This window comes from Plecotus auritus (assembly GCF_963455305.1).
Source record: "Plecotus auritus genome assembly, chromosome: 2".
Lineage (NCBI taxonomy): Eukaryota > Metazoa > Chordata > Mammalia > Chiroptera > Vespertilionidae > Plecotus > Plecotus auritus.
In genome coordinates this window covers 121,028,369-121,050,356 of record NC_137771.1, presented here as the reverse complement: position 1 = coordinate 121,050,356, position 21,988 = coordinate 121,028,369, and the positions used below count along the sequence as shown (strand labels likewise).

The 21,988-nt window shown below is 46.9% G+C and overlaps 1 protein-coding gene across 1 annotated transcript in view; it reads left to right on the top strand.

The window, feature by feature from the left end:
- MINDY4B (MINDY family member 4B) overlaps positions 1-21,573 on the top strand; it is a gene marked incomplete at both ends in the record, with an annotated part of 38,455 nt that extends 16,882 nt beyond the window's left edge. Inside the window, 5 exons of the mRNA XM_080654665.1 lie at positions 3,661-3,731; positions 5,290-5,362; positions 6,117-6,275; positions 19,731-19,911; positions 21,431-21,573. Of these exons, the coding sequence (XP_080510791.1) occupies positions 3,661-3,731; positions 5,290-5,362; positions 6,117-6,275; positions 19,731-19,911; positions 21,431-21,573 (627 nt within the window). The remainder of the gene's footprint in view (positions 1-3,660; positions 3,732-5,289; positions 5,363-6,116; positions 6,276-19,730; positions 19,912-21,430) is intronic.
- Positions 21,574-21,988: the final 415 nt, after the last annotated feature.

Below are 21,988 nucleotides of genomic sequence, written 5' to 3'. Positions count from 1 at the left end.
GGTCTGTGTTCGGCCAAGAATGGTCTCCCAGAGATGTCCATACTCTAATCCCTGTAACCTATGACTGTTATATCACCTGGCAAAGGGGAATTAAGGTCTCTAGTCAGCTGACTTTGCAACAGGGAGAGTACCCTGGGTTACCCAGGTGGGCCCGATGTACTCACAGGCTCCTTGAATGTGGAGGAGGCAGAAGAGAGGGGAAGAGTGATGTGGGATGAGAGGTGTCACCACTGTTGCAGCTTTGAAGATGGAAGGTGGGACCTTGAACCAAGGAATGTGGGCAGGGCCACTAAAGCTGGAAAGGAAAGGAAACAGATTCTGCCTTGCAGCCCCCAGAAAGAACGCGGCCCTGCTGGCATCTTGATTTTAGCCCAGTGAGGTAGCCATTTCAGACTTCTGACCACCAGAACTGTAAGATAATACGTTTATATTATTCAAGCTTCTAAATTTATAGTAATTTGTTATAGCAGCAATATGAAACAAATAAAACCTGTATGATAGATTTTCAATGGCTGACGTGAAATGTTAAGCTGGAAGCCTGCTTGAGACTATCTTGCAAGCAGGAGATGTTTAATGGGGTTACACAGAGAGAGAGGAGCCATGTAAGAAATAAATGATCCTTCCAGCTAAAAAGCTTCCCTCTGTCTTCCATCTCTTCAACTCAGACCTGGGAGAGTCTAATTATTAGGAAGGAACCCCATCTACAAGGTCTTCTCTGGAGTTGAGAATCAGAGGGCCAGCGCGGAAGCTCCACACAGGCTTTCCCCATCAAAGGCTAGGAGTGCGTTGGAAAAGCTAACAAAGGCCCTAAGCAGAAGCAGACTGTGCAGCACAGGTGGGCTCGGCACAGAGCTGCCTGCATCAAGCTGACCCAAGCTGACCCTTTCCATAGCCACGCTGAGGATGGGTTGGCCCCATTTCCTGAGCGAGGTGGAACTTAATGCACATATTCTGAAGGGTGCTTCCTGACCAGAGGCTGCTCGTTGTGATCATCCCCCATTCAGACGTTTACCAAACCCCATTCACTCTCAAAATGCACCAATCCTGTGTCCTAGTTTAAAGCACAGATCTCAAGTGAGGGGTCTGAGGGTTACATGTGAGCAGCAGACCTGTTGTTATAGGTTGAAGTGCATCCCCCCAAAATGATATGTTCAAATCCTAACTCCCATCACCAATGAATGTGCTCTGATTTGGAAACAGGGTCTTTGCAGATGCAATCAAGTTGAGATAAGGTCATGCTGGATTGGGGTGGCCCTAATGCAATGACTGGTGTTTTTATAAGAAGGAAATTTGGGCACAGACCCGGACATGCAGGGAGAGCACCCTGTGATGATGGAGACAGAGACTGGGGTGATGCATCTCCCAGACCAAGGGACACCAGGGATTATCAGCAGCCACCAGAAGCTGGGAAGATAAAGGAGGGATCCTCCCCAGGGCCTGGAGAGAGAGAGCGCAGCCTTGCTCTGACACCTTCAGTTAAGACTTCTGGCCTCCAGAACCAGGAGAGAATAGTGTCCTATTGTTGTAAGTAATTCAGATTTTTAGTAATTTGTTATAGCAGCGCTAGGAAAGCAACACACCTATATCTGCAGCATTAACCCACACGATATTAGATTTTTTTTTTTTAATTTGAGTCAGCAATAGTCAAAACCAATCAGGAAATCCCACATAAAAACCTGAATTTTAGCTTCCCCCCGCAAAAAAAAAAATCAGGAAATTTGGCTGCTCTAGACCTATAGCTTGGCATGTCATTAGTTAGCTGAGTGTGACTCCCATTAGACAAGTTGTGATGGAGTGAATGATGTTACCTAACAGGTATGAAGGGCTCTGATGAAGTTTAAGATTTTGAGATGGGGAGATTATCCTAGCTTATCCTGGTAGGCTCAATTATTCATGGGTTTCATAAGGAAAATGGGGTGGTGGGAGAGAAAGAGGAAGAGGTGCAGTGCCAAAGCAGAGGGGTAGGGCTGTGTAATGTGGGATCCTTGGCCAAGAAACAAGGATGGCTTCCAGACACTGGAAACAGGCAGGAAAGCCTCCAGGTGGGATGCAGGCTGGCCAGCCATTTGAACTGGGTGCACTGACACCAGGTTGGGTTTCTAACTTCCAGAACTTCTTACTAATAAAAGGCTAGAGGCATCACGGCCGAAACGACCAAACGACCGATCACCAGGAGGTGCATGGAGGTGGCGCACCTCACACATGGCGGGAGGCAGGAGGCGGTTGCTATGAGGTGGAGGCCTGTGAGGGGAACTGGCTGGCTCACAGCAGCAGCGGTGGCCAGGGACTGGCAAGAGGGCAGAAATGGCCCTGATCACAGGCTAGGCCTAGGGACCCTAACCATGCACGATTTCGTGCACTGGGCCTCTAGTTAAATAATAAATTCATGTTGTTTTAGGCCCCCAAGTTTGTGGTAATTTGCTATGGCAGTGACAGGAAACTAGCATGCCTCAGGCCAGGCCCTCCCTCACAGCCTACAGTGCACCCATTTGGGTTCCTGTCTAGCTCCTATGGCATTAGAGTTTGTCAGGCCCTGGTTCCTGTGGCACTGGAATTTATTCTCCTGCCAGGTCACAGATAGTGAAGGGGACAAATGAATCCATAAAAGGCAAAGCACGGGCATTTTAGCTACAGCCTTCCTGATGCAGTGCCTCTAAAGGAGCGGGCTTACCCCTGGTATTTCGAAAGCCAGCCAAGGAGCTTCTTTGCAACAGGTGGAGTGTTGACCAAAAACTAAGATAAGGCCAATGAAGGAGAGGCCCTGAATGTTGGCTGGTCAATTTGGATTTGATCCTGGAGATCAGGGCACCTTCGGACGGTTCTGAGCAGAAAAGCAACCTGCCCGAGGGAAGAGACAGGGGAGAAGTGCCTCAGAAAAGAACAGGTGCTGGGACCGAGCACATTCCCTTCTGAGAATCAAGGCAGGTATTTGCATTGCGTCATTTCACTTTTGCAACAAACCTGGCGGAATGGTTTTTTTTATATGCAATTGCAGATGAGGAGATTGAGCTCAAAGAAGTTAGAGAACTCTGAGTTAGTAAGTAGTAGAACTGGTTCTGAACTCAGGTCTGTATAACTCGAGGTCTGTATTTCTATAAAGCCTCTCATCTCCCACCGCCCCCCCACCCCCCCCCCACCCCCCCACCCCCCCCCACCCCCACCCCCCCACCCCCACCCCCCACCCCCACCCCCACCCCCACCCCCACCCCCCCCCCCCGCTCCCTCCGCTCCCTCCGCCACACACACACACTTCCCCTGAGTTTAATTGGGCAACCAAGAGGGATTCGCTGACTAAGGAGAGACTGGGCAGGGAGGCCAGCCAAGAGCAGCCCTGGGACTTGGGCTAGGATGGACCCAGAAAAATAGAGAGGAAAGATACGCTACATCTTAGCCATGGTTTGAAGAAAATCACAAGTCAGAAGTGGAGGAAAGAAAGGTTGAAAATTGAGAGAATGGTGTTATCATTGGCAGGCTGGAAGCAGGAAGGAGAATGCATGTGAGAGTGGAGATAGATCCAGAGGGTGCAGAGAGAGCTCCAGCTGCCCTTTAAGCGGCTAGAAAATAAATCTCTCAGGCAGTAAATCCTTGAATTCATGCCCACAGGTATACATAGCTGCATTGCTTGGAGACAAATGTGCTTTTCCCTTGCTTTCCAAACAGTTCAGTGGGGAAGGAAGCCACGGTGTCATCCTGTTTCTTTACAGCCTGATCTTCTCCAGAACATTTGAAAGGTAAATCCTACAAATATTTACCCAGCATTTCCTTTGGCTCTGGGGTCACATAAACAATGTACTCTGGTGTTGGATAATACTTTCATGCCTACTGGAAACATGAGGGCAATTTTTTTTTCTAGTGGATGCTTTTGCTGTTGATACGTCCTTTTCTATAATCAGTTTGGCCATAGTAATGGGTAAATGACTGTCAGGAAACTGAATCTGCTTTTGTGGTGCAGTCCTAGGGTCCTTTTTGTGGTTATAAATATTGGCAGACAACAAAGCTTATTTGTACAATTTTCATATAAAATGTTTTATTACTTATATGCACAGTAAAATAGATTTTCAAGTATTTATTTTGCCTCTGTAATATGCAAAGGCCTGTTATTCACAATGTGGGAAATACAAATAAAAGAAGATAGGACCCTGGCCTCCTGCAGGTTCCAGTCTGGGAAAGGCAAGAGGTCCACATAGAGCTTGGGCAAGTCCCAGCTAGTACTTGATGGGCCAAATGAGGTGTGAAGACAATTAATCCAGTAGATTCCAGAGGAGGGAGGGTGCCCAGCAGTTATGAGTCAAGAAAGGATTCTTAGAAGTAGATTGAAAGAGAGGTAAGCTTTGCGAGAGCTAGAGAGCCCCCAGAAGGGAAGAATTACAAGCCTTGAAGCAGTATTCCTGAAACCTGTCTTTTGTATATCTCCATCACATTTTTGTGGTCTATATTATTTTTTGCTTAAGCTTGCTTTAAATCAACACACATTTAAATATTACTTCTTTCTAAACGTTAATATCCTTTAAATCGCGTATTTGGTGTGCTGAAGAAAATATGTATTAAAAACATCACTATAAAAAATTTTAAATGCTCATCTCTGTACCATCCAAAATCATGCCATACTTTGGAAAGCACTGCCCTGAATTGTACCTGATGCCATCAAGGCATTTGCCATGCTTGAGCAAGTGTCTGGGTCTTATTCACAAAAGGGAGTGACCTCTAGTCCTGGGAATAGGTTCTGTCAAGGACACATACAGCTCTCATACCAGCATCTTCCTCTCAGTGACAACAGGAGCCACGTTGCACCTTGACTTTAACATTGTCCAGGATAGAAACCCAACCCCTGGTCTCTGATGAAATAGTAGAGGCTGCCCTTCTATAGCCAAGAAATGAGCTCAACCCCCAAGCTGGTGTTTTCCACTTAAACAGTCTGTTCAATTCTGCCTTGGCCAGTTCTCTCTGGAGTCACCACCCTAAGCCAAGCATCCCTTGTCCCAGAGCAGTTCCTCTTCTGGGCCCAGCATTGGAGCATACACAGGGATTCTAATGCATGCGGTCTGTAGCTTCTCCCTCACCACTTATCACTGGCTTCTCCCACCTGTACCCATAGCTTTCCCTATGCAGCCCTAGTCCTAGAAGCCTTCCTGTGAGAGAAAGAGACAGGGAGGGCACATGGGAGGGACAGTGACCAGGCAAGCCCATTTGACCGCCGCTTTGTGTTGTGCTGGAGGGAGGAGAGGCTGCAGGTCCTTGGCGCAGTCATCCTCGCTGACCCAAATGCTGATGGCACCTCCCATTCTGCAGGCTTCAGAAGGACCTGGATGTCTCCACCATTCATCTGCTACAACCAAATGCTGGAGGCTTCCTATGCAGGCAGGTAGGGTGGAAGACTGGCTTCTGTTGTAGAGTATGAATTGGGCTTTTTAAAAATGATCATATTCTCTTAAATGAAGAGAGGTCAACTTACCCTTGAAAGACTAAGATGCTGCCCTGAGTTTATTATCAGATTTGACCTTCCAGTTCCCATTACAGTCCTTTCTAGTTTACCTCTGAGAGGCCTCTATCCCCGAAATTCCAGAAACATTCGAAAATATCCTTTTTTCCCCTTTATATTGAATTTATTGGGGTGACACTGTTAACAAAATTATAGAGGTTTCAGGTGCACAATCCTACAGCACATCATCTGTATACTGTATTGTGTGTTCACCACCCCAAGTCAAGTCTCCATCCATCACCATTTATCCCCTAATACTCTCCTTCACCTCCCAAAAATATTTTGTCAAGACCCACCAGGAATCCCTAATAACTGAAAGAAAAGTGCTATAACAACATATTAGTCTTGTGCTTCTTAAATCCTAACTATGGAAACCAAAGTTTAAAAGGAATGTAAAGGGAGGATGAGCAACAGGTTCCAAGTGGGGCACATGGGAAGTTATGGACTATGGCTCAAGAAAAACAGTTGTTTTAACCCTAAAATGTTAATGACATACATTTTTCCAGAATAACGTACTGTGTGATTTCATTATTTTCAATAAAAATGGTAATTTAAAAATGATTATTTAAAGAAAAAAGAAATTAAGTCCTTGTGTCATTGCTACCTAAAATGCAGTATTTATAAACTGTGTCACTAGGCAGTTTTGAACATGGTTTTAACTGGAAGAGCAAGTCCACATGTCTTTAATGGCTGTCAAAATGGGAAGTCTCAGGAAATACTGCATGGAGTCTCAGCACGCAGTGACATTGGCTATTTGCAGTGGGGGAAGCACACCTCGGAGGATGGGCTTTCCCAGGTGAGTGGTCCTGATTCTCAACTGCATGATCAAGTGCCAATATTTTGACATGTTTAAGTCTCTATGTTAAGGTAGTTCAAGTGTGATCTTACTTTTACCTTTCCTGCATACCTCCCACCCACCACACACACACACACACACACACACACACACACACACACACACACACCATGCACACACACACAGAGAGACTTTCAGGCATAAACAGAAATATCCAACTCTACTTACTTCATATTTTATTTTATGTATTTTACTAAAGTCCCGATGCATGAAAATTCATGCAAGAGTAGGCCTCCCTTCCCCCAGCTGCCAGCACGGGCTTCCCTCTGGCACCTGGGACCCGGGCTTCCCTCCTCCGGCTGCCCACAGGCACCAGGGACCCAGGCTGGCTTCCCTCTGGCCCCAGCTTTGTCAGGAAGGACATCTGGAATGACATCCGCAAGACATCTGATCTAATTAGCACATTACCCTTTTATTAATATAGATATATAGAGAGTATAGGTAATACAAGTAATATGCAAATAATTTTTTAAAAAACAAACCTGAAATAGCCCTAGCTGGTTTGGCTCAGTGGATAGAGTGTTGGCCTGCGGATTGAAGGGTCCCGGGTTTGATTCTGGTCAAGGGCACGTATCTTGGTTGCAGGCTCCTCCCCACCCCAGGCCTTGGTTGGGGCTTATGCAAGAGGCAACCAGTAATGTGTTTCTCTCACATCGATATTTCTATGTCTTTCCCTCTCTCTTCCACTCTTTCTAAAAATCAATGGAAAAATAACCTTGGGTGAGGATTTAATAAAAAACAAAAACAAACCTGAAATATACAGATAAAAGTAAAGTCATCTGGCATCCCACCCAGCTACAGATCCCCTTCTCAGAAATCAGTAGGGTCAATAGCTGGTGGGTATCTTCCCAATCCTTTATTTATGAAAATGAGCAAATACATTTTATCTATTGCTCAAAGCCTTAAAAAATTATCACTGGGGGATAAAGGAAAACCCTTGGGTTTTTTAAATTTTATTTTCAACTAGAGGCCTAGTGCACGAAATTTGTGCATGGGTGGGGTCCCTAGGTCTGGCCAGTGATCAGGACCTATCGGGGCCAGGCTGATTTGGGCCAGGCCAATCAGGGCCTGCCGGTCAGGTGGAGGGGTGGAGGGGAGGGACCATGGGATGTTGGCTGCCAGCCCTGAGGAGGAAGTCAGCCTTTGCCCCCCCTGGGAAAGGGGCCGCATTCACCGCCACCCACTCCCAGTTCCCTGTCCCAGCCCAGAGCCCAAAGGCCCCAGTGGGGTCAGGAGAGGAGGCAATGGTCGCCAGGCCGGGTGCGGAAGGAACGGATGCCGGATGCTGACGCCCGCTGTCAGCACTCCACCACCGCACGGTTCCCTGCCTCCCCCACTCCTTCTTCCCTCACTGCTGTGCCACCACCGGGGCTTGCCAGCCGGGGGGAGGGATAGGTCCTGCCAGACAAGGAGAGGGACAGGGGAAGGGACTGTGGGAGGTTTGCTGGCCAGGGGAGGGACCACAGGAGGTTGGCCACCAGCCTCAAGGAGGGAGCCAGCCCTTGTTCCTTCTGGGAAAGGGGCCGCATCTGCTGCCACCCACCCCCAGTTCCCTGTCCCAGACTGGTGCCTGGCCCCGATCAGGTGATCAGGGCCTGCCGGCTGGTGGGAGGAACTACGGGAGATTGGCTGGTCAAGGAGGTTGGCTATGGGAGCGCACTGACTACCAGGGGGGGGCAAAGGCTGCCCCCTTGTGGTCAGTGTGCATCATAGCAACCAGTCATTCCAGTCATTCAGTCTTAATGGTCGCTTAGGCTTTTATATATATACTAGAGGCCCGGTGCATGAATTTGTGATTGGGTGGGGTCCGGCCGTCCCATCCTGATGGAGGCTGATGGGGGCCGGGCGGGTGGGGGGTGAGAGGACACGGGAGATTGGCCAGACAGCCTCACCCCCAATGGGCCGGTTGGCCGCCACAGTGAGCGTCATAGTGACAGGTCATTCTGGTCGTTTCAGTTGTTCCAGCATTCTGGTCGCTGGCTTTTTATATACATAGATATATATAGATTACAGTTGACAGTCAGTGTTATTTTATATTAGTTTCAGGTGCACAAAACAGTGAAGAGGGCCCACTTGTGAAACTCCCCTCACAAGCTTTCCCAGTCGGGGGCTTTACAGCCTGTGACAACTGGAAAGTATAATGTGCTATTGAAAGGCACAATGAGCAAGTTCAGCAAGATGGCATTCCACAAAACAAACAGGAGAGAGTAAGAAAGAAGATATACTCACCCAGACCACAAATCAAAGGTGCTTTTATTCTATTTTCACAAAAATGTTTATTCTGAGACCCAGGGAAGGCAATGTGGATTCTGTGAAAAGCAACTAATTCTCTGGAGTGGCCTTGAACTAGTTGTGATGTAATGCAATATGATAGTGACAGAAATCCCCAGGCCTCGCCATCCCCAATGTCTCCTGACCAGCAGCACCCAGGAGGCCTGCGGCTCAGTGCCATCCCGCCCCTCATGTTCCCTGTCCCAGCTCACAATCCCTCCATGTGCACAGGGCCACGCACCTGACAAGTCCTTCTGTATCCACAGCACCATGCACCTTCCCACCCGCTGTGGCTCCAGCTGTGTGAAATCAGCATCTTACAACACATACAAACCTTGCATCCAATGGTGTCAGGACAGTTATGTATGACTACGGCAAAATTAGTGTGTTTTGTGTACAAATGTTATTCCTTGAGTTTGAAATCTAAATTCATCACAGAAAAATGAGGAGAGACAGAAAAACTAAAAGTAAAAAAGATGAATCCAATCCTATCACTTGGGTCAATCCTTTCACAAATAGATCCTTCTCTTCTTCTTTCTAATATAAATATGTTCCATTCTACTCTCCTGAAACTTGCTTTTCTCATTTAGCACAAATATCTTTACATATCAGCAGTAATTGTCCTTCATTATATTTAATGGATGCAAAGGGTCCCACTGTACAAACAGGAAGGACTGTACTTTGAATACCCCCTGAGCAGAAACTGGATCTGTTATTATTATAAAGTTCCTAGTCACTTGTCCCAGATATTTGGAAATTCATCTTAGAATTTGTTATATATATAAAATGGCCATGGTCAAGCACTCTATCAATCAGAGCCCAGTAATATGCCGAGACTCTAGAGGAAAATGGCATGACAAGTTTCAAGGAGTGGCAGCACAAAACCCACAACAACAATTTAATGCTTTGTCTACTTTTACAAAGCTCTTTTATAATATTAGTTCACTATATCCTCATTATCAACTAAAAAGATTTAAAACAGTGTCTCATAGTTAAGTCATTTGAGTAGATAATTCACAAGCTTTGTCGTCTCTCCACACCACCTCTGCTATTATTTGCTTAATATTTTTATCTAAACCAACTCACTTTTAAAATTTAAATTTAAAAAAATTGAATCTAACCTTTTCTGCAGCAATAATACAAACCACCACAGACTTGACGTGCTGTTTTCTTTCCTAATACATATTTAAATATATAAACACTAGAGGCCTGGTGAATGAAATTCATGCACGGGGAGGGGGGGATGGTGTCCCTCAGCCCAGCCTGCACCCTCTCCAATCTGGGACCCCTCAAGGGACATCTGATGGGCAGTCAGACATCCCTCTCATAATCCAGGACTGCTGGCTCCCAACTGCTCGCCTGCCTGCCTTCCTGATTGCCCCTAACCACTTCTGCCTGCCAGCCTGATCACCCCCTAACTACTCCCCTGCCAGCCTGATCACCCCCTAACCACTCCCCTGCCAGCCTGATTGATGCCTAACTGCTCCCCTGCCAGCCTGATTGCCCCTAACTGCCCTCCCCTGCAGGCCTGGTCACCTCTAACTGCCCTCCCCTGCTGGCCTGATCGCCCACAACTGCCCTCCCTTGCAGGCCTGGTTCCTCCCAACTGCCCTCCCCTGCTGGCCATCTTATGGCGGCCATCTTGTGTCCACATGGGGGCAGGATCTTTGACCACATGGGGGCAGCCATCTTGTGTGTTGGAGTGATGGTCAATATGCATATTACTCTTTTATTAGATAGGATAGAGGCCTAGTGCATGGCTGAGGGCCAGCTGGTTTGCCCTGAAGGGTGTCCCGGATCAGGGTGGGGGTTCCCTTGGGGCGTGGGGCGGCCTGGGCGAGGGGCCTGTGGTCGTTTGCAGGCCGGCCACGCCTCCTGGTGACCCAAGTGGAGGCCCTGGGATCTGGGGTTTATTTATCTTCTATAATTGAAACTTTGTAGCCTGGAGCGGAGCCAAGCCTTCTGCTTGCTCTGTGGCAGCAGCCATTTCTGTTGGGATTTATGTATCTTCTATAATTGAAACTTTGTAGCCTTAAGCAGAGGCCTGGGCCGGCCAGGATGTGCGGAAAGCTTGGCTTCCTCCATCGCCGGGGGCAACCCTAGCCTCCTGCTCTTTCCAGCTCCGTGGCTGCCGCCATTTCTGTTTGGGTTTATGTATCTTATATCATTGAAACTTTGTAGCCTTGAGTGGAGGCCTAGGCCGGCAAGGGCAGGTGGAAAGCTTGGCTTCCTCCATTGCCGGGGAAGCCCAAGCCTCCCTCCTGCTCTCTATGGCCGTAGCCATCTTGGTTGGGTTTATTTGCATATTCGCTCCTGATTGGATGGTGGGCGTGGCTTGTGGGCGTGGCTTGTGGGTGTAGTGGAGTGATGGTTAATTTGCATATTACTCTTTTATTAGATAGGATGTTTTGTTTTCAAAGTTTCCCTTTGTACTACTGACTTCATGCCACACGCCACCAGTGGGCACTTGCTCCACACTGTGGAAACCTGGTGTAAAAGTGAGGAGATCCTGTAGCATGTCAGAAACAGCCCTAGCCTATGTTCATAACAGCACAATTTACCATTGCTAAGATTTGGAAACAGCCTAAGTGCCCATCAGCAGATGAGTGGATTAGAAAACTATGGTACATTTATGCAATGGAATACTATTCTGCTGTAAAAAGAAGAAACTCCTACCATTTGCAACAGCATGAATGGACCTGGAGAGCATTATGCTAAGTGAAATAAGCCAGTAGGAGAAAGATAAATATCACATGATCTCACTCATTTGTGGAATATAATGAACAACATGAACTGATGAACAAAAATAGATCCAGAGACATAGAAGCATCAAAAAGACTGTTGAACCTCAAGGAAAGGCAGGGGTGGGTGGGAAGAGATCAACCAAAGAACTTGTATGCATATATGCAAAACCCATGGTCACTGACAACAGTGTTATGAAGACCGGGGGTGGGGGAAGTGGAGGCAGGCTAGAAGGGGTCAATGAGGGGGAGGGAAGGGGACATGTGTAATACTTCCAACAATAAAGATTTTCTTCAAATTTTAAAAAAGAAAGAAATAATGGAAGAAGATCATCCAATAAAAATTAAAAAACATAAAGTGGATGTTTGACAGAACCTAAAGCCAGTGAAGAGGCTGAGGCATAAGAAATAAGAGCTTTCCTGCTGGGAAGAAGGCAAAAGGTACCCGACAACAGGGCTTCCATCGTGATGCTTGCCCACAGATGTAATGTAGGCAAAGGACGGGAATGCTCAGGTTAGCTCTATGTCTACATAGAAATCAAACCTATGCTGCTTCCATCTTTTCGAAAGTGACTAATGTGGTTTCCCATCCTTCCTTTTGGACTCGGTGTTCTGTCCCCAAGGAGACTCTTGTGAATCCTGGCCACAGTGAAAATTGGCTGAAATTGTGCAATAATGGCCTGCAACCCTGAGGATGTTTATTAAGTTATCTCTGTCGTGCTCTTGAAGTTGGGTTTCAGAACAAACGTATTAAAGAGCAAACAGCTGGCAGCTAGTTTTATTCCTTGAACTACTGGGATATATGAATGTGTTAGACATATACTTGTATACATACAAGTTTATTTTATCCAAAGGTGTTTTTTATTATTTCTATATCAGCTTATTATTTTAGGATAAAAGTAATACAGAACTCATCTATATTATTAAAATAATTACAGCCCAGCCAATATGGCTCAGTGGTTGAGCATAGACCTATGAACCAGCAGGTCACGGTTCAATTCCCGGTTAAGGCACATGCCCGGGTTGTAGGTTCGATCCCCAGTGGGGGGCATGCAGGAGGCTGCCAATCAATGATTCTCTCTCATCATTGATGTTTCTCTCTCTCTCTCTCTGCCTTCCTCTCTGAAATCAATAAAAATATATTTTTAAAAAGAAAATGGTAATTAAAGAAAGTACAGCAGATCCTCAAATAACCAAATAACACCATTTTGTTCAATGTCGTTTAAGTTACATTCATAAGATGCCATAGGAGTTTAACTCTTGTTTATATCAACTAGTCTAGCCCCAAACTGGTTTCATTATATGTCTTTTTGCTTCAAGTTTCAGAACCTATTGATGGCATTTAATGAGGACTACTGTGTATATGAAGCTTATTTATTCACTGTTGTGAATGCATCCTATGTGCTGGACTCTCTCTGAGCCACTTGCAATGACACCTTATTTTATTTAACCCTCACTTTCACCTAAAGTTATAATCAGTGTAAGTTTAAGTCCAGTGTCTGTTGTTCGGTCATTCATTTAGAGATGAGAAACCCCAGGCTGAGAAAGGGATAGACACTTGCCCAAGGCCATCAGCTAGGTCAGTGACAGAGCCAGGCTGTGATCCCAGATCTATGTACAGTCAAAGCCCACCTTCCACCCACAGTGCCATGCTGCCTGGCATTATCATCCTTACTTGTTTTCTGATAAGTGGTAAACACAAAATGCCCATTCTTGGAATTATAATCTAAGTGCTTTTATAGTCTTGCATATATATTAGTGGCCCGGTGCACGAAATTCAGCCTGGCCTGCACCCTCTCCAATCTGGGACTCCTCGAAGGATGTCCTACTGCCGGTTTACAGGGATTGGGCCTAAACCAGCAGTCGGACATCCCTCTCGCAATCCGGGGCTGCTGGCTCCTAACTACTCACCTGCCTGCCTGCCTAATTGCCCCTAACCACTCTGCCTGCTGGCCTGCTCGCCCCCAACTGCTCCCTGTCACTGGCCTGCTTGCCCCCAAATGCTCCCCACCAGCCTGATCACCCCCAACTGCCCCCTGTGCCAGTGTGCTTGCCCCCAACTGCCCCCCCTGCTGGCCTGCTTGCCCCCAACTGCCCCCCTGCTGGCCTGCTCACTCCAAACTGTTCCCCTGCTGGCCTGATCACCCCCAACAGTCCCCCCACACTGGCCTGATCACCCACAACTGGCCTCTCCTCTTGGCCTCTAACTTCCTCTACCTCAGCCCTGCCATCATGGCTTTGTCCAGAAGAACATCTGGAAGGTCTCCTGGAAGGTCTCACAGACTAATTAGCATATTACCCTTTTATTAGTATAAATAGAGGCCTGGTGCACAGGTGGGGGCCGGCTGATTTGCCCTGAAGGGTGTCCTGGATCAGGGTGGGGGTTCCCTTGGGGCATGGGGTGGCCTGGGCAAGGGGCCTATGGTGGTTTGCAGGCTGGCCACGCCCCCATGGGGTGAGGGTCCCCACTGGTGGGGGCGTGTAGCCAGCCTGGGTGAGGGCTGATGGCTTTTTGCAAGCTGGCTAGGCCCTCCAGCAGGGAATCTTACTCCATGGGGGCATGGCCAGCCTGGGTGAGGGGCTGAGGGCCATTTTCAGGCTGGCCACACCCCCTTCAGGGTGGGGATCCTGGCTGGGGTGCCTGGCCAGCCTGGGTGAGGGGCTGAGGGCCGTTTTCAGGCTGGCCACACCCCCCAGCGACCCAGGCTCTCAGCCCCTCTACTTTTTTTCTTCTCCAGACACTCCTTGAGTGGTGGCCAGGGCAGGCAGGAAGCTTGGCTTCTTCCATTGCCGGGGGCAACCCAAGCCTCCTGCTCACTCCAGCTCCGTAGCCACCGCCACCATCTTTGTTGGGTTAATTTGCATACTTGCTCCTGATTGGCTGGTGGGCGTAGCGGAGGAACGGTCAATTTGCATGTTTCTCTTTCATTAGTGTAGAATATATATTTCTTTATATGTGGATGCAGACTCACATTCCCTAATCTTTAATATCTATAGTGAATCTATAATACATAGAATCTATAATATATCAAGTGAATAACTCTTTAGTCTGTGACAAAATTGCAGAGGCTGCAAAAACACATGTCTTTTAGTCCCAATGTCACTGCCCAGTGGGTGAGATTTTTTTAATGGAGCTCTCATTAGATGACATGGCAAGCCCCCAAAGCCACCAGACTGGCAATGCCCACGGAACACAGCCAGGACTCACAGGACGAGGCTGTTCGGAAGCCTCCCATCATTTTTCTATTTGAAGGTCCAGGTTTGAGTGTGAGGTTCCAATACTTGAGTGAGAACATAAAGCGGTTTGAGTCTAACACCATCTGGAAAGCCTTAGGAGGTTCACATTATCTTCACACCTGCCACTGAGAAGAAAAACCAACGCTGATTTCAGAAGGGACTGAAGCCAGTCAGGTCTGCTGGAATGACTCCCCAGCAGCCTGGCAGAGCACAGCCCCTTCCAGCTGTAGCTCTTCCATCGTTACATTTTCCTTTAAAGAGACTGATTAAACTCCAACCATAAAAGTACCAAATGGAGCTGCCCCTGTGCACTCTGCCCCTGAGTTGCTGAGAAAGTGTCTTGCACACACAACAGCACAGTGCACGCACTCACGGAAAGTAGATCGACTCTGTTCCAGGTGGCAGAGACAAGAGCCAGGACTTTAACAGTTATGCATGTGAGTCATCCCCGGGAATCAGCCAAGAAAGCACAAGGTTTCCGACTCCTTTCTCCTGTTCAGATTACCAGACTGGGGCCTTGGGACTTACAATATCAAGCTCATTATGCAAAGTCACATTCTATGTGCCATTGTTCTAGAAGGCATGAAAACAGAATTACAGGGAATCAGTTCTTGCCCTCTAATGTTAGAATCTGTCCATCCTTTCTCTTGTCCTTGTAATTTGACATTGGCTTAAACAATACATATTATGAAAGGCTCGGTTGCTGCACGTAATATTGAACCTACTGGGCTTATTACACAATGAGTAAACTTAAGAAGGTATTTTATTTATAGCACCACTGTATCACAATTTAATTTCCTCTTTACCATGGCAACAAGGCAGCATGCACCAATTCTGCATTGGTGGAATCTCACCAGTAAAACATATTTAGAATCCTGCTTTGGGAGGAGGGGTAGCTGATAAACTACCTAAAAGCAATACAAATTCTTGACTAAAAATTCCAGTCAGACAGATTATGTGGTCTGCCGAGAAAAGAAGGAGGTGGAATACCTGCTGGATTCAGCTGGGGGGAAGGTGCTTTGCTGTGTTTTTGTAGACCGCACTGTAAGCCAGGTATTTCTCAGTGTAATCGGGAGGCCCACCTCCTTGAGTTAATACCCAAAGTACCATGACAGCCACACATGGCATTTTCCTTCTCACCAGCATCTCCCAATGCAAGCAAGGCTCTGCCTGCTCAGCGTGGGGTCCCGGTCTGATCACTTTGGGGTTGGAGATTGTTGTATTTATAACTATACAGCTGACCCTTGAACAACATGGGTTTGAACTCCGCCATCAACTTATGCATGGATATTTTTCAACAAATATCTGCTTTTGATCAGCAGTTTGGGAGTCTGGATGTGGAGGGCCAAGCATGTGCACTGATCCACACCATTTTATACAGGGGGCTCAGCATCAGCTAGTCTGGCATCCCTGGGGGTCCTGAAACCAACTCCATTCCCCGCTGATGCTGAGAGACAGCTTCAGTTTTGAGGGAGTTAAAAGTTATACACAAATTTTCCAAGGGTCAAGGGTCAGCGCTACTATCCCCTCACTGCATTGTTTAGGTCAAGCATTCTTCTTTTTCATCCTACTCTAATAAAATCTTGAATAGCTTCGAGTCCAGGAAAGAAAACTGCCTGCTGCATAAAGTGACACTAGTGTGGTGTCAGCTCCTTGCAGAGCATGTTATCTGAGTGCCAGCTAAATTTTCCTACCGCACAGAGATTCTGTGAAGCAATATCATATGTGTCTATAATCTATTACATCAACCAGACATACTTTACAGGAGCACTCATTGGCTTAAAATCAGCCAGAATGTCCACCTGAAGTTCCACATGAGTGGTATTTTATTATGAGGAGTCCTCGATTCCTAATTAGTTTATCCAAGTTTTCTAATCCTAAGAATTCCATGTCCTCTGGATCCTGGATTATATGTAACCTTAGTATAGAAGGTGCCGTTATAAGAAGGCTTAAGAAAGAAAGTGCTTAAGTTATAACTAATGAATGGCTACCATGTGATTTGGAACTTGGGGTTGATCTGGAAGGTTACCTCATGCGGCTGCTTCAATGACACATCCTTGTTTTATTTCCAGCCAGTGGGCAACTTGCCCCATGTTTGATATGGGAGATGCTCCTGTTGTATGCAGCCCCAAGGGGCCAACTGGAGTGTGGAGAGATGAACAAACCCTGCACCCACTATAAGTAGATCCAGATTGGGGTGCTAGGCTTGCACCCCTTTTTTAAACTATCAATTAGAACTGAGGTCATTTCTTTCAAGTACAGTTATATAATTTTTCTGTGGTAGTGCCAAGTGAAAAGCTTAAAGACAAAAGCATCTCTGATTCACCCACACTGAAGAATTTAAAGAAAAACAAAGAAATTGGAATAGAACTATTGAGAAATCAAAATATCAAGTTATTAGCCTTTAATGATTGGGTTTACAAAACACGTGATAATTTTTCAAAGCTAGACTTTCCATAAGACGGGATATGTTCCTGAACATACAGTACAACTCTGAGGACTGCGGAGGAAAGAGACAGAATCAGATTTTACTGTCATGGGAAGACACGCCAGGGCAGAGGGTCCTGTTGGTCTGCCTGGCATCACGTGGACATGATAGAGGTTTTTCCATGTAGCTCATGTTTCTCTCTCTAAGTAGGAAAGAATTGTTTTTTATGTTAATGTGTTTTAATGGCAATCTTTTAAAAAACATTTGCTTCCCTGCCTCTTTAAACAAATAGTAGCTATCATTAATAGAAATGTGCTACAATAGCATGATACCTTCAGGGACTACTGAAATGCTGGCTCCTTTTACTCTGGGCCCCAGAGTGATGCTTTTGTGAATCTGATCCACTAGCTTTAAGAATTCAAGGCCGAATTGACAGTTGCCTGGAAAAAAAAACAACAGTTAGCAATGTAGTTATAGCAGTAAACTTACTATATATAATACCAAACTAGTACATTCAGCTCCAAATACATCTTCACAATTGATCTATGCATTAACATACAGATATGTGTATATACATACTAGAGGCCTGGTGCACGGATTTTTACATTGGTGGGGTCCCTCAGCCTGGCCTGCGGGGATCAGCTGAAACTGGCTCTCCGACATCCCCCAAGGGGTCCCAGATTGCAAGAGGGCAGTTCTCAGGTGACACACCCTGGAATCGGGCTCCTTCCTCTCTGGGTCCAGGGTGCGGGTGAAGCAGATTCGGGGCCGACAGTGCCCCAGCAGCAACCTAATCCACAGCCAGTTCCGTGAGGAATCGGGCTCCCTCCTCTACTGGTTGGAGCATCTGCCCCCTGGTGGTCATTGCGCATCATAGCTAACAGGTTAATGGTCCAATCGTCGGACGGTCACTTAGGCTTTTATATATAGAGATGAGTGTGTGTGTGTTTAGGTTCACCTCATTTCCCAGAAGTTTTTCCTATATTCAAAATATTATGGCATCATCCCATACACCAAAAGGTGGTGGGCTTGACTATATATAGAGAGAGAGAAAGAGAGAGAAAGAGAGAGAGAGAGAGAGAGAGAGAGAGAGAGATCCTCAGGTAAGGATTTAAAAAGTATATTCTATATTTCTATATCCTAAATAATATTTTCTTCATATTCTAAATGGTTAGTGTTGCTTGAAGTCTGACCACATGCTGAATGTAGTCTGTCCTACCTTGGGAACAGGAGTCATTACACTAGTCGGTAAACACAAATGGGAGTTCTCTTGTTCCACCCTCCACCTATATTTCAGTTTATCTTTGTGCTCTCTACCTCACTTCAAAACCAGACTAAGGTGTTTCTACCTCCTCCGTGAGGCCAACTTCAAACATCCTATATAATAAAAGGGTAATATGCAAATTACCGTAATGGCAGAAGACCAGGAACAACTGGTCACTATGATATGCACTGACCACCAGGGGGCAGATGCTCAATGCAGGAGCTGCCCCCTGGTGGTCAGTGCACTCCCATAGTGGGAGCTCCACCCAGCCACAAGCTGGGCTCACGGCTGCAAGCCCAGCAGTGGTGGGAGCCTCTCTCTCCTCCACAGCAGCATTAAGAAGTGCTAAGGATGTCCGACTGTCAGACATCCCCTGAGGGATCTTGGGCTGCCAGAGGAATGTCTGACTCCCAGCTTAGGCCCACTCTCCAGGGGATTAGGCCTAGGCCGGCAAGTGAACACCCCTTGAGGGGTCCTGGACTGCAAGAGAGGCGCAGGCCGGGCTGAGGGACTGCCCCCCCAAGTGCATAAATTTGCATGCACTGGGCCTCTAGTCTATATATATAAAATCCTAATATGCAAATAGACTGAACAGCAGAACAACCGAACAACCAGTCGCTATGACATGCGCTGACTACCAGGGGGCACACGCGGAACATGGTAGGCGTTGACAGCAGGCAGCAGAGCATGGGACATGGCAGGCATCGGCTACAGCAGGATGGTAGAGCAGGTTAGCAGGGCTGCCAGACCAAGGTGGGGCACTAATCTCTGTCATCGGGGAGAGCCTCCGGTGGTTACTGAAAATTCTTTGCTCCCGCGCACCCTGGTCCCCCGCTGCCGGTGCCAGAGCCACCACTCGCACCTGCTGCTGGCTCCCAGCGCTAGCCCTGATCACTTGGCACCATCAGCAGGTGCAAACAGCGGCTGCCAGCCCGATCACCCCTGAGGGCTTCTCCACCTCCCCATGTTCCTAAGGGGCGATCCGGGTGCCAGCCCCAATCGTTCTGCATAGTCAGCGGGTGCTAGCAGGGTGGGTGCTAGCAGGGCCGGCACCGTCAGCACGTGGGAGCGGCGGTGGCAGGAGCAGTGGTGGTGGGAGCCGGGCTGTGGGCACACAGGGGACCAGGTGTGGAGGATGGGCCAAGACCTGCCCCTGTGCCCATGCAGCCTCAAGGCCCACAGTTCCTTTCAAAGCGCAGGAATTCCTGCACTGGGCCCCTGGTTTAAAAAAAAAAATCCATTGAGAGAAAAACAGCATGATTAGCAGAACGCACCATTCATCAATGTAAATTCATTCATGAAGCTTCCTTTCCAGTCTCCCTCCAGCAGAGCCCCTCTCTGCTACAGGTGCAGCAGGTGTCTCAGAGCTGCTTTTTGATCACGAAGCTGTATCAGCATCCGCCACAAAGTCAGCAAAAGCTATGTATTCACCTGCATGTGCTTCCCCCTCCCAGGTGGGCAGCATGCTGAAGACTCCCAAATTGCCCATTTGGCTGTGCAACATCAATGGAAGCTACAATGTCCTTTTTAGCACCAACAGGCAGCTCCTAGGAGACTGGAAAGTGGAGCGGCGGTTTGATCTGCACTTGTATGGTGGGCAGCCCTTCCAGAAAAAGCCTGCCCGTCTTACAGTGGGTGAGCATTTCTGACTCCATAGGCCGTGTGCTTTAATGGGCTCAAAGAGACATTTAACAGCAGTGTGGATATTCATGCTAGGTCTGCAAGCGAATGCTTAGGCTTGCCATATGAAAGGAAACCCTGCATGAGCTCCAGGGGCCTAAACCCCGCACTGTAACCTGGGAGTTCTAAGCCAGCTGTAAATAGAGCAGGGGCTTAGAAGCAGCACAGAGGAACAAATAACTTATAGGTTAGAGGAAAAACAAAAGGTGGAGTCAAATTTCCAAAAAGCCTTCTCCAGGGTCATTTGTCTTTGAGCATGTGGCATTTCATGCCTGAGGAAAGAACCGCTAAAACAATTGGGAGGAGAAGGTTCCCACTGGCCAATGCTATCCCATGACCCAACATAAGATGAGCATCCAGTGACATAAGTAACTAATCTGATGGTGCATTTCTGTTCAGATTAGTTCACAAAGCCTTTCTGAGGGCCTACTAAGTGCCAGGCACTGTGCTGAACACCAAGAAAGCAAAAGACTAAGGTACAGTCCTGCAAACATCAGGAGGTTCTAGTCCAATGGAACAAGCAGACAACCACATGGGTCATCTCACTGCAATTTCAACCATCTTGTTTTTTAACTCATGCGGGAAAAGACTAACCTTAAGGTGGCTTTAAACACTGACCCTTTGGACAAGGGAATAAAAGTGATGAGAACGGCGTCTGTTGATTTCATCTCTGACTCTTCGTATGGGCATCACAGGCCTGTTATTATTAAGACTAAATCTGGAGAAGTATCTTAGTGACTGGCTTATCTGTGCAGCTACTGATTCTTTTTCTTTAATTCTGAAAAATATATATTAAACTATTTAATTTAGTGGGGTATGGACAATATGTTCCTTAAAATATATTATCATTTCTACTTTACTGTCTTATTTGAGGAAAGCATCATTTTTTATTAGCTCACATGCATGGCAAGCATTCTGTTGTGGGCACTGTGTTGAAAGCTTTGCATACATTTTCCCATTAAATTCTCTCAACAGTCATATGAGGTAGATACTAGTACCTATTTTTACATGGAGGAAACAGAGGTGGCCAATAGTTACTAATTGACTACAGGAAGCTGAGAGATGTTCAGTGCCTTCTCAAATGTTGCATGAAACAAATCTGGGCCTTGAACACAGTTCTTGATTACCTTACCAGGATACCTTGCTCTTCACCCAAAATTTCACAGAAGCATTGAAGAGGTCATAGCATTCCACTTTACCTGTTTGTTTGTTTTTTCCTGACAACATCTGGTGACCTACACCTTGCTCTAGGTTATATCATGGTATTGCCACATTCATTACATGACTTATCAATATTCATGTTCCAAAATACAAAACAACCCAGTTTCTCCATGTACCATCCCCCTCTGCTTACTGGTTCTAGGAACACATGCTGAGCCTGACTCCTGCCCACCCCCCGTTTGCCTTCCTTCCTGGCTTCCTCTGGAACGGGGTGCATAGGCTGGTGTCTAAGTGCTGGCTGTTCCTCCTGCAGATACTCACTCCCATCACTGGGAAAGTGACCAACGTGTGGAGGAACATGGACCAGGAAGACAGTGTTCTCCAGTGGAGATGGCAATCAGAACCAAGTGGAGAGAAGCCACCATTAACTGGAATGGAACTATTCCCTTTTTCTAAAGAGAAAGCCAGGATGTGCAATGAAGTGTCAGAATGATGGGATACAAAGATTAATTTGGGGGGAGATCATTTCACATCTACATTGCCCACAGAAAAACCCCATTATATTTTAGGGCACTCTGTGTTAAGCCCTCTGCAGTTGTAGGAGAAACATGGGCCCTTACTGCAGGGTCTGGGAGCTGCATCCTCTATACACATGTAGACTACTTCTTTTATTCTATTCAAAAGAGAAAATGAAGTCTCTTTCCTGCATGCTATTTCCAAATTGTCCTTTCTTGGGATGAAGTCATTGGTAATGCATCAAACGCTTAGTCCTGGCAAAAACTCAAGCTTCCCAAAGACCTCCCGGTGCAAAGAGCATGCCTTTCCAAGGTTACATTTCATGTGCCCACATTAGCAAGTTCTTGTCATTAAA